This window comes from Podarcis raffonei, chromosome 9 (assembly GCF_027172205.1).
Source record: "Podarcis raffonei isolate rPodRaf1 chromosome 9, rPodRaf1.pri, whole genome shotgun sequence".
NCBI lineage: Eukaryota > Metazoa > Chordata > Lepidosauria > Squamata > Lacertidae > Podarcis > Podarcis raffonei.
Genome location: NC_070610.1, coordinates 21,860,363 through 21,873,089, shown reverse-complemented (window position 1 = coordinate 21,873,089; position 12,727 = coordinate 21,860,363). Strand labels below are relative to the sequence as shown.

At 40.9% G+C, this 12,727-nt stretch overlaps 1 protein-coding gene across 1 annotated transcript; it reads right to left on the bottom strand.

Annotated features, from left to right (window-relative positions):
- Positions 1–235: 235 nt before the first annotated feature.
- VPS37A (VPS37A subunit of ESCRT-I) lies at positions 236–12,724 on the bottom strand. Its single transcript, XM_053404480.1, has 12 exons — positions 12,450–12,724; positions 10,720–10,794; positions 9,508–9,622; positions 8,895–8,995; positions 7,338–7,551; positions 6,155–6,225; positions 5,408–5,535; positions 5,262–5,320; positions 5,115–5,183; positions 3,697–3,840; positions 2,397–2,477; positions 236–1,605 (listed from the first exon to the last, which is right to left on the bottom strand). The coding sequence occupies exons 1-11, from the start codon at positions 12,608–12,610 to the stop codon at positions 2,397–2,399; spliced, it is 1,218 nt and encodes a 405-aa protein (XP_053260455.1). The 5' UTR covers positions 12,611–12,724; the 3' UTR covers positions 236–1,605.
- Between the last annotated feature and the right edge of the window lie 3 nt (positions 12,725–12,727).

Sequence of the window (12,727 nt, the reverse complement as noted above, 5' to 3'; positions counted from 1 at the left end):
CGCAGGGAGGGAACCACCAGAAAGCCCTCGGAGCTGGACCTCTGTGTCCGGGCTGAATGATGGGGGTGGAGACTCTATAGCTTAGTTCAATATTACCCAAAGCTGGTTTCTTTCAAAATGCCCCTAAAATCTTATGCCCCAAAAGGCATGTTTTAAGGAAGAGGAACAAAGCTTCAGAGGGCAAGCAAGCAAGCAAGTTGGTAATGTCGTCTAAATGACAAATGTAGCAATAGTATGTTTTTCCACCAAGCTTGTTTTATTTTCAGTTCAAGACTCAATGATGCCAAGAAGAGCCTGTTAAGGTATTGTAACGCTGAACTCTACAGCTGTTTTTCACTTGTGAGATCTGAAGTGCTGGTTTATAGATGCAAATATCAGTACCAGAAACTTTTTGAAAAAGTCCTTGCAGCCACCCAAGAAAAGGAAGTTTAACTTCTTTTAACAAAGTTGAGTGACACCGGCGAGGGGGGAGAACAAGAGATATATACACTTGGAATTACCTGTTAAATTACCATTTTTTTTGTAATTGTGTAGGGAAAAAATAGGGTTAAAGAATGTAAGGTCGGTGAAGTAGTTTGAGTTCCTTGCAAGAGCTACAGCACCATGAGGTAAACAAATAATCTAACATGTTTCTATATGACAACAAAATTCTTTGGTTTTGGTGAATCACTATATCTTGAATTTTAGCTCCAAAGAAAGCTTGGGCTCTATTCTTTCAGATGATTCTACTTCCTGCTTGAATTGATTCCTCACTCAGGTAGGCCACAGCGCTGGTCTACCCAACCTTCTCTCCAAACCTTGGTATGTGTTTGTATTATATATGCAGGATAAAATCAGCGATTTCCACACATCCAAGGGCAAAAATAGAGCAGCTGAAAGATCTACCCATACTCTTGCCCTTCTCATGTGGTGCTAGAAGCTGGGAAATGACTCTTCCTCTAGAATGAAGACCTGATCCCACAAGCAGCTAACTGTGTGCATCTCCTCAATAGGGTGCAAGGCCATTTTCAAGTCTCCTAGCCTTTTACCTCCCACCACCACTTAATTTCAATAGCAATGTAGTGTGCTGCTTTCAACATAAAAATGGTTGAAAACTGGATTTCAAGAAAGAGAATTCTTTTTTTTAAAGAGGACTTAACATACGAGTTTTGCCTCACACACTTTGCAACTTACTTTTAAGTAACCAACATTTCTACATCCCCTGCCCCACCCCAAAACAGCAAATGTTTAATACAAAAGTTATGAATTATGTTGTATAAAATTTAAAAATCTAGTCAAAATTACATGTTTAAATATTTAATCTATAAAGTAGGTGGAGAGAGAAGTAGGAACTTAAATATGATAAGGATTATCAATAAGAATGACAAGAAATATTTAGTGCAAACACTGCAATAGGAGGATTTCTCGGATGAAATGAGAATAGAAAGACTTCCTAATTTGTCCCAAAATAATAATCACCATCATCATCATCCCAGTTCTGTATACAGTCTCTTCTATAAACGCAACAACGGTGATGAAATGCTTATTTGCAAAATAACAGCTATATGAAAATGTGCTTTGCTGGATTCATTCACTCGCCTCAGAAATTCTATTTAGCTGGAAAACCTGTGAACACAAACATAACTACAGTCAGTCAGATTTCTCATTGTACACAAACATAGCTTCGCAAAGGCGGGCTTCTAATTAATCCAGGGTAGAAAGCTTCCTATCACCTCCTGCATTATGTCATAAGAAAAGAACAAAGAAAAGCTGGAATCAAACAGCCATGGAATGCAAAACTCCATTCAGCTATACTGGGAATTCCTGGAATTTGAACATTTCATTAGCTTAATTCAAGACAAGCTTAAGACCCAGAAAAGTGAGGATGGCAGAAAAGTGAGCTTCTCTTGGGAATTACAGGGACAGAGCTACCTAAACTGCATAGAAACATATTCATGTATGTGACTACAGTGGCAAGAATGTTACTCGCCCCAAAATGGAAAGAAGCAGAAGTCCCAGCAAAGGAAGAATGGATACAAAAACCTATGGAATATGCAGAAATGGCTAAACTTACTGGAAGAACCAAGAAAGCAAGATAAAATTTTTACAAAACAATGGAAACGGTTTATTGGATATTTACAGATAAATTGTAAAGAGGTAAAACATTGGAAGGATTTTTGTAACAACCTGCAGTTTCATAAGAGTATATATTTAGATGAATAAATGAGCAAATTAACTTAATTAGGATATGCATAGGATAGTAAAAATAAATTTAAGGAACCGCAGAAAGAGGGGGGAAGGAAGTCAAGTTTTGAAATGTCAATGATTGTAACATCAGCGGAATGTATGAATCTGAAAAGTATAAGTAACATTTAAAAAGAAAAGGCAACTCAAGTCTGAATATTGTGTGAGCATACCTATAACGGAGCATGAAATTGAATGCGCATTGCTATTGCCTGTTGAAGCTTTTCTTCTTTGGCTCTTCTACAGTGGCAAACCTAAAAGAGAAACACAAGTGAGCATTCATCTATAGCCACATGCTCTATATAGCATGCTTTTTTAAGGTTTATGGGCCACATGACATGAATCAACTCACATTTTTTTATCTTGGAGCATAATTTGCTAACCAGTCACATTGCATTTGATCATTTTACTGTGAAAATCAACAGGAAAACAAACCACATTCCACTAGCTAGCTTTTGGCTTCTAGTATGGGACATATTTTGGGGCACTGCTTTTATTAGCTGCACATGACTTACAGTTTCCCTGATTGATACGGAACAAAAATAAAAGCTGTACATTCTTCAACCATAGAAGGCTTTAACCACCAAGTAATCTTTGCCATTATTGGCCAATGTAAGCAATTTCTACAGAACTTTTAAATCTCATTGACTTCGGTGGGATAATTTAGTTCTTTTCCATGAATCAACAAACTAAAGATGCTTAATTTTGGTGCAATCACACCCCATTAGCCTAAGAATTTGTGCCTGTATGAACAGACTTCCTCTACTTCTTCTCTCTCCCATGCATGCCCCCCCATTTCCTCTGGAGTATTGGGGGAATACCAGAACAGATTTGGGGAGCAGGAGAAGAGAGGGAGAGGAAGTCCTGTTGCACTAACAGCACAGGCAGTAATTTTTGTGCTAATGGAACTTGATATATATATTTTCAATTGCTGTTTCATGGTGTGGATTATATGTAATTTAGGCTGCCATCCTAAACCCATTTATCTGGGAGTAAGTCCATTAAGTCTCTCTGGAGTCATGGAGGCTTACTTCTGAGTATTGTTTCTTCGTGTAGTGATTGCTTTAGAAAGCGGGCTTTAGAAATTAGCTGTCCTTTTTTGCATTCCAATATTTAAAACAATTTATTTGAGGATATTTAGCAAATCTAAGCACAGCCTTGCATAGTACACCACACTGAGCATTAAAAGTACTGAGGATGTTGCAAAGATTATGCCACAAATTGGTGAGATACTTGGACAAGAGCTTGTGGTGAAATGCAGGAAGGCTCGAGGATAATTTCTCTACCCAAGATAAGCAATACAGTTCTACTATAAATTTTTTTTAAAAACACAAAGCCTATTTTTCAAAACTGCTGAAGAGAATCATTTTCTATCCCATAACAGCTTCTCTGCTGAACATTTTCATTCTATTTTTTAAGATTTAAGTTATGCAAAACATAATTCGTTTTAAAATGTAAGGGAATTTCACATACTGTTCTCTTCTCCATGAAGCTACTAAGAAAGTCATCTATTTCCGTTTTCCCTTCCAGAAAGTCTTCTGCAATAGTGTCAGACTCTTCCTCAGCTTCGTGAGCTGCTACTTTCAGTCTTGCCTGCAGAGCACTTGCACTACAACTCTAAGCAAAATTGGAAAATGCTGGGTGACAAAAAGATTCCGATTGCAAAATAAAATAAGTGGTGATGTATTGTTGGTAAATTGATTGTTCTGACTGTATTCTGCTTTAATACTGCAAAGCCACTCTAGGGGGGGGGAAAGGTTTTGTGAAGGGCCTGAAGACATATAAATCTAATAAGTATGGCTATACTTAGTTCTAATTTAGAAATATTAAGGAAAAACTGAACTATTAGCTTTTTTGTTTATACAGCTCAAAAACTACATGCAGTCATTATGATTCCCAGAAAGGAATGTAAGCTGGTCAGAGGTAGGAGACCATTGTTAGAAACAGATATGAACACTAAGAGCTAAATGGCACCTTAAGCCAACATATAACAAGAATACAAACTGAAAATTAATGAACTGCAGCTAAAATATGATGTTCATTTTTCACATGGTCTAGTCCTTCCCCTGCCCACCCCCCTAATATTTTTAAGAGGGTCTCTTCTCCCATCTTCAGAGAGCAGCTGGAAGTGGGGAGGTAAAAAAAGGTCCTCCCTTTCTTCTACTCTGCTGTTTTAATCTGAAATCTTAGGCGCAGTACTGCGCCCAGAGTTCGGAAACAGCTCACACTAATGAAATTCCCGGTCGCAAAATGCGCCTAGAACAATCGGAGTTTTGAACACTGTAGACCTGTGGTTCTCAAGATGTTGCTGGACCACAGCTCCTACCTAAATTATAACAGTCTCTGCTGTAACAGTTTATTCCCCTTAATTGGTGGGTCTTACAGACCAATCCTAACCCAGGCTAGATAGCAGATGGGCAAGACGGATGCAACATAGCCACCGCTGCATTTATAGCTCTGCTGCTTTTGCAGGCCAGGGTACAAGGCCAGAGCAGGCAAAACCCAGCTCCACATTATGACAGTCTAGGTCCCCTGCCCTATCCGGCAGATTGGAGGTCTGGACTGCAGCCTTAGGGGAACATTTACCTAAACTGAAATAGTACAGCCTACTATCTCATGACTCTCCCACCTCATTGTAGTGCATGGAAGATCACGGGATCAGGCGCAACCTTCCAATCTTTAACCTACTTTATAGGGTTCCTGTGAAGATAAAATGGGGCAATACCCACTTATGTTTCTTTGAGCTCCACCTTCGGATATAAATGTGAAAGAGGCCTGGAACAGACTTAAGCTAGAAGCTATCACTACATCCTGTGATAGTGAAATCCGTACGTTAACTACGCACTGGGAAAAAGCACTCCCTTTTGATATGCAAGAGGGACACAGCTTACCTCACCCAGTTCATGCTGCCGTTGCATCTTCTTTTCGAATGTAGCCTTCAACTGAGTAAGCTGTTCATACTACAAGAAAAGAATGTCTTGACAATCAAACTCAAATATTTTCTTTCCAAGCTCCAGAAATAATTCCCCTTCACTTACTTTATCCAACACTGCTTGTCTTTTCGTCTCCAAACTTGGTTCCAATAAGAGGTTTTTTTCTGCAAAGTAAACCCACTGTTCAATTTTAGAAGGTTACCGTTTACTCTCACGTTACTCTTTAAATTACAAGTATTCTGAAGTCTTACTTGCCAGCTCTTCAATACTTTTCACTAAATCATCCTTGTCGTTAATGACTCGCTTCAACTGGGGCAGATTAACAAATTGTTCCAGCAGGACATCTTCTTGCTCATTCATGTCTGTCAGCTGTGATATGCTGCATTTCAAAAGAAACACACCCACGTTTAAGATCACCTAAACATTTTTATCCAAGAAGTGGAATCTAAGCCTCAAGTACCTCTTAGGTTCTAAGTCCTAAACCTCTCATTCCTCACCTTACTGAAGATACGTTGCATGCAATTTCATTTTATGAACCTGGTGCTGCAATTTTTTCAGCTGAAACACCCAGATGAAGATGACTGGAATATTTTGTTTTCCTCCAGAATAGGAACACTTCTGAGAGAACATGACCTTGAGCTAACTGCTTGTGCTATTAAGAAGCATTTTGGCTCCACTGAGATTGACGACAGAGCACTCCTATTCTTTTCAGCCTACAGAAACGTCTTCAACCCACTTGTTGCAATATCCTGTGTTCTGGGGGAATCACTGTACAACTAATCTGATTATAGCCACTGATGGATCATTTTCACGTGACAGTGTTTCACAATTGGAAGTACTTCGCTTGAGGTTTTCTAAGAATTTCAAGTTTTTCTAAGAACATGAAAGAACTGCTTTTAGTTTCTCCAAAGGCAGTTTTTTAGGTGCAGATCTAGCTATGAGTGGAGCTGGTTTGCACATGAACAATAATACATTTCTAATGATATAAATATTTTTACCTAAGTTCCAATAGTTCTGGAAATGCATCAGGTACATCAGGCATTTTGTAACTGAATCCATTTGGGCTCCCCTGAAAAGTTTATCAAGAAGGTATGACAATGAATGGTATTTCCCCCCTGAAAATAGATCATGACTAGCAGATTTGTAAAGCAACAGAAAATTATTTCCTGTATGACTATAATATGAAAAGAAGACTCAATCTAATTCACCAGTGTAGAATAATCCATTGGACATAAACTCTAATAATGAAGCAACAACAAAAATCTATCTAAGATTTTGTACTCGGGAGCACTCTATGAACTTATACCACACAAGTTAGAGATAAGAAGTAGGAAGATGTGTTTTATATTTTTAAAAAACATTCTTTTTCCAATATGTAGGTTGAAGGATAATCAGACTGAGCATATGCTCAATTGATAAAAATATTGTTTTTCAGATCATTGGGAAGAACTCCATTGCGTTCTTCCAACATCGCAATCCTCCCTCTGGCTGTTCTGTCCTGACCCCCAATCAACTATGAAACAGAAATTCTGACTCCTTACATGACTCCCACCCATAGTTCTTTGGACTGTACATGGACATAGTGCATATTTAAACTGTCTTAAGACAGCAACACTGGAGTGAGGAATGAGATACTGGGTTGTATCCGACTAAGCTCTACTCAGAGCACAGCCACTAAAATTAATGTTACTTATGCCCCTTAATATTACGTTCATTAATTTTAGTGGGCCTTCTCAGTATATACTAACGTTGGATACAACTTTCTGATATAATCTTAACTGGCTGGTGACTCTGGGGCTCACATTTGGGAGGTGTGAAATACACTTGTTTGAGTTATATGGGGTAACAGTTTGAGAAACCTCTAGCATGAGGACAAAATGTTTCTCTTGCTCTTATATAGGTGGAGCACTATATTGTTGTCTGGTTTACGTGGGCAATACAATTGGAGTTGGGGGCTATTTTATGCATGGAGTCAATCTGGACATATGGCAGCCTTTTCTGTCCCTGAATTTTTTTCAGTGAAATCTTTATAGAGTGACTAGATCAAGCAATCTATCAACATCATAAAGCACTTTAAGTTATATTTCTGCTCAAACGCCCCAAATCCTTTTATATGATCTGTGGTTGGGATTAGCAGGTGCATAAAAAGTTTGAATTATAGCTATCACCAGACATACACACCTGTGATATGGTTTCTGCTGTTGGAACAGGTAATGGCAGATCTGATATCATGCCAAAGGAAGGAGCCGCAGGTCTGTCTGCAGCGTAGCCAGAAGAAAGTGATTCTGCAAGTGGCACAGATGTTATAGACCTATTTGTTTCTTGTGGTAGGTATGGAGAAAGAAACGGAAAGTTCTGAGCATAGGGAGGAATTCCAGCTGGTTTGTTGTAAAGGCTACGGAAAAAAGGAGGGAAACAGTTTACCACCAGCTACAGTTTCTGGAGTGTTTTCACTACTAACTCAAAGGAAAGGATTGCTGAAGTATAAGGATAGTACCTTGTCAAATACCTCACAATGATTCACTCTAATAACCTGTTCATCTGTACCAAGGTGTCTACCAACAATGCCAGTGTAACACCTTCTAGGAAATCAAGTGGCCCAGCTGTCAATACATTTTGGCCCAAGCTGTTAGCTGTTGGCACATCAAGACTTAGGATGAGATCGAATCAATTACTTTAGGCATGCTCAACTGCTTTGTGCCCACCCAGTGGGATTTTTTTTTAGCTCCCCGCTCTACTGTAGAAAAGCAGACATGCCCCCCCCGCCATATTACACATTACCTTTCAAAGCCCCCTCATTTCAAAACAGATTTGCAAGATTTGCAAAACAGATTTCAAAACAGAGAATCGCAAGCCTGAAGCCCCTCTGGGTATGTGAAAGTGGTGACAGTTATTTAATGTAAAACATTAACCAAATCCTTTATAGAGATTTTTATTGTTATGGAACATTAATTCAAAGTTAGTCAATCTTCTTGGCACAAGCCACAAGGCATGCATGAGACAGCATCACTCTAGTGCACTCCGTCACAGTTATTTGAACTTTGACTCTGCTGAGTCAGAAAGTTCTGGAGGTGGTAGATATGGCATGGGGTAGGCCTGGCTCTTTACCAGAGTGGCTAACCTATGGTCCTCCAGATGTTGCTGGAGTACAACTTCCACCATCCCTGAACAATGGCCATACTAACTTGAGCTTATGGGAGAAAAGTCAAACAGCATCTGGGAGGTCACAGATAAGCCATGCTCTATACTGTAGCTATGGCAATGGACCATCCTACTCTCATGAATTCCTGCCCTTTGTTGCCATGTGCTGCACCTGTGTCACAGGATAGCTACTCATGCTATAATTGATCTGTATCCTTCACAAGCATTCCTATGTATATTTCTAAGTTGACAGATCCAGAACTGTTTTATCTTAAATAAAAATAGTTATAGTTTGTTGTGACACCCAAAGTAGTCAAACTGTCAAATTGTTTCCAATTCTAGCCTGGAGGCAAAACATGTTTCTGGCAGTTTGTCCAGTTTGGCTATTACTGCAAATTATACTTATTATGAACCACTGAGGGAGGAACAGTAACAAAATGTGCACGGTGGATAGAGGAAATAAATTGTTTGGCCGAGATATCCAAATTGGGCCCATAGCTTAACAACTCAAGTGTAGGGGAAGCTTTAAGAACACTACTAAATTATGTATCTAGCTTGTTTGCAATTATCACCCTAATTTCCTCTGTTTACACTTACTATGGAAACGATGTTGAGCTGGGAGCCAAAACTGGAGGATTCTTCCAAAATTCATCAAGTACACTTTGAACTATTTTTCCAAGGTCTGAGTGCATTGTGAACTGTTAAGAGATTAAAAAGCTGTATTTAATTTGCAGAATTAAAGCATGATATACAAGGCAAGTCATTTTACACTGACACCAGGAGGTGAATACAGGTGCCATTGTTACGCATTATTTGGCCCCAGCAGCTGTCAATACAGAGGCCTCAATCTGCACAGGAGCTGAATTGTTTCCATGATTAAATACAAACTGAGGTGCTAGGTATTAAAATAAGGGATCATGAGCTCTGCAGAATACATATACAGGGTGTTTTTTTGTTTAAAAAACCTGAAATAAACTCTGGAAAAACATCTAAATTGCTATGGCTTCTAGTTCAAAAACTAATCGTAAAAAAATCTTTCTTTTTCCACATAGAGCACATACTTTAATATTTCAATAAGTGCATTTCTTTGAAAACTTTTTTTTGCAATAGAATATAATTGCTGCCACCTATGTATCCTGGAAAAGACATGTACAGTTTATTATATGACCACCCCTTAAATTTTCAAGGAAAATGATACAATTGTACATACATTGCTTATTAATGGGCAGGCCACATACACTCCTTGTTTGTCCATTAAATGATGCCGTATTGGAGGGAAAACACTGATGACTGGCTTTTCCTGAGGAAACTGAGGAGGAAGCAATCTGTGAACACCAAAATATATTACCATCACTTTCATGTAAATAAGATATCTGGGGTTTGTTTTTTTTAAAAAATCTCTATTTGAATACTCGTCAAAGCATACAATTTGCATTGGCAATGAAGGCAATTTCCTTCCTTACAATTACTACTCTACGGACAATAGCAACGTTTATCATTTAAATTATACTTAAATTATAACAAATGTTAATTTCAACTATTTACAAATACAAAAAAACCACAGTCCATAGGCCAAAGCAAGCTACTCAAAGGTCTTCATCCTCTGTCCACAAATCAGCAAACTATCAAAAAGGTCACTGTATACACTCAGTCAGCCCAAAGCTCATCGCTCCCCTGTGTGCAAGGAGAATGAATGGTACAGGTACATTTGGCCAACTGTCTTGTTCTCTAAGGTGAATATGCATGAGCTGTGGTGAGCTTCAGGCTTGCACACACTCTTTTATCCTCACATGCAAGAGGAGCAGAGTGTAAACCTTCACTTTGCACTTAACTACTACAGTTCTGAAAAGGGACGCGGGTGGCGCTGTGGGTTAAACAACAGAGCCTAGGACTTGCCGATCAGAAGGTCAGCGGTTTGAATTCCCACAACGGGGTGAGCTCCCGTTGCTCAGTCCCTGCTCCTGCCAACCTAGCAGTTCGAAAGCACGTCAAAGTGCAATTAGATAAATAGGTACTGCTCCGGTGGGAAGGTAAACGGAATTTCTGTGCACTGCTCTGGTTCGCTAGAAGCGGCTTAGTCATGCTGGCCACATGACCCGGAAGCTGTACGCTGGCTCCCTTGGCCAGTAAAGCGAGATGAGCGCCGCAACCCCAGAGTCGGCCACGACTGGACCTAATGGTCAGGGATCCCTTTACCTTTTACTACAGTTCTGCAAAACCAACCAAATGAATTAAAATGAACTATGACTAAAAAGTGCTTTCAGGTCCTGGCTTGCTAAACAACAGGCCAATTGTGTTTTTGCTCATCTCAGGCCCAAGGTGTGCAAATCTGACCAATCTTTAGTAGAGGACTGTTTTCCCAAATTGCGAAGCACAGCTTAAACATTTGAAGTGACATATAAGCAAATCACACAGTACTTACATGTTAATATTTATTGTCAGGTTGTTTACAGTAAATGGCAATCGATACTCCACATCTTTTTGTATTTCAGCTATACTGTTAAAAGAAATGTAGGTATTTACCAAGGGTCACCGGAACAATGAAAATTGTCAAGCTTTTAATGATACGACAAATTAAACATTTTGAAGTTCAACTGATTTTAATGGGAGAGTTAAGCTAAAATCTCTCTTAGGGTAATTCATAGAACCAGAGAGCTGGAAGGGACCCAAGGAACATGTAGTCCAAACCCAGGCAATGCAGGAAAATGGTTTTAAAAGTGCTTAACTTTCACTGGATATGCCCCATGTTCCAATTCCTGCTACTTTTTGTCATGCTGACTTGCAACCAAAACTGAAAGAAACTTGAGCTCCTATGTGGAATGGGCTTTGAAGGCAGTCTGGAGCCTCCAGCTTTTTTTCTTTTGGTACCGGAAAGCTATCTGGAGCACTTTATACCCCTGTACAATAGTTAATTAAAGGGACGCAGGTGACGCTGTGGGTTAAATCACAGAGCCTAGGGCTTGCCGATCAGAAGGTCGGTGGTTCGAATACCCGCGACGGGGTGAGCTCCTGTTGCTGGGTCCCTGCTCCTGCCAACCTAGCAGTTTGTAAGCATGTCAAAGTGCAAGTAGATAAATGGGTACCGCTCTGGCAGGAAGGTAAACGGTGTTTCCGTGCGCTGCTCTGGTTTGCCAGATGCGGCTTAGTCATGCTGGCCACATGACCCGGAAGCTGTACACGGGCTCCCTTGGCCAATAAAGCGAGATGAGCTCCGCAACCCCAGAGTCGGTCACGACTGGACCTAATGGTCAGGGGTCCCTTTACCTTTTACAATAGTTAATTAGGATTGGTGGGCCAGGATCTCCTCTCTCAACCTCGTTCCCAAACACAGCCTGCCAGCAAATTTGGTTGCCACAGACGCCACTACGTACTCTTCTCTCTCTGGGTTGCATGTGCAATACAGTGGTACCTCAGGTTACATATGCTTCAGGTTACAGACTCCACTAACCCAGAAATAGTACCTCGGGTAAATAACTTTGCTTCAGGATGAGAACAAAAATCGTGCTCCAGCGGCACAGAGGCAGCAGGAGGCCCCATTAGCTAAAGTGGTGCTTCAGGTTAAGAACAGTTTCAGGTTAAGAACGGACCTCCGGAACGAATTAAGTACTTAACCCGAGGTACCACTGTAATGACTAAGCCATTTATTTTTATATTCAGGACTTATATATTATATATTATATATTTTATATTATACTCCATCAGCGCCGCATCCACTATCGCACTTTTGCCTGTCTTTTCCCAACTTTGGCTCTCTCCTCCGGATTTCGCTTCACGGACTTATGGAACCGTCAGTCACCCACCACCTTCGGACTAAACACTTCAAGTCACGCTCCTTCGCTCGCGTTTCAACAACAACAAAACCACCTGGTCTCTCAACTGTATGGAGAAGCTGGAATAAGCTCCTCTATCGATTCAGAGCAATAATAATTGCTAACCGTCGCGTTGCGGTCTAGATCCTTATCCGACAGGCATTCCCTGTAAACACTGTCAGCCGGATAAACACCCGGCTCTCTACCAGCAGCCGAAGTTTGTAACTCCAGTTCTGAGAAAGGGGCGGGGAATAAACTGGCCAATTTGTTTTTCTCTCTCCCTCCCCCCTTCTCTCTCTGACACCCCCATCCCCCCATCCCCCCATGGCAGCGCGCCACTCACGCGGCGTGGGCGCTCCGCAGGGACTCGATCTGCCGCTGCTTCTGCTGCTGGAGGCTGGTGAGAGTCGGCGGCAGCGCGGTTCCACCGGCCGACGAGGGCGACGAGGAGGCGGCGGCCCCGCCACCGCTGCCGGCTTTGGAGAGCGGGAAGAGCCAATTCATCCTCCGCTTCGCGCTCCGAGCGGGGCAGAGCGAGACCGGGCCCCTCCTTCCCTGCTCCTTCGGCGCCGCTCTTCCCGCTCCTGGCCTCACTCGCCACAACAAACTCCCCTCAGGCCG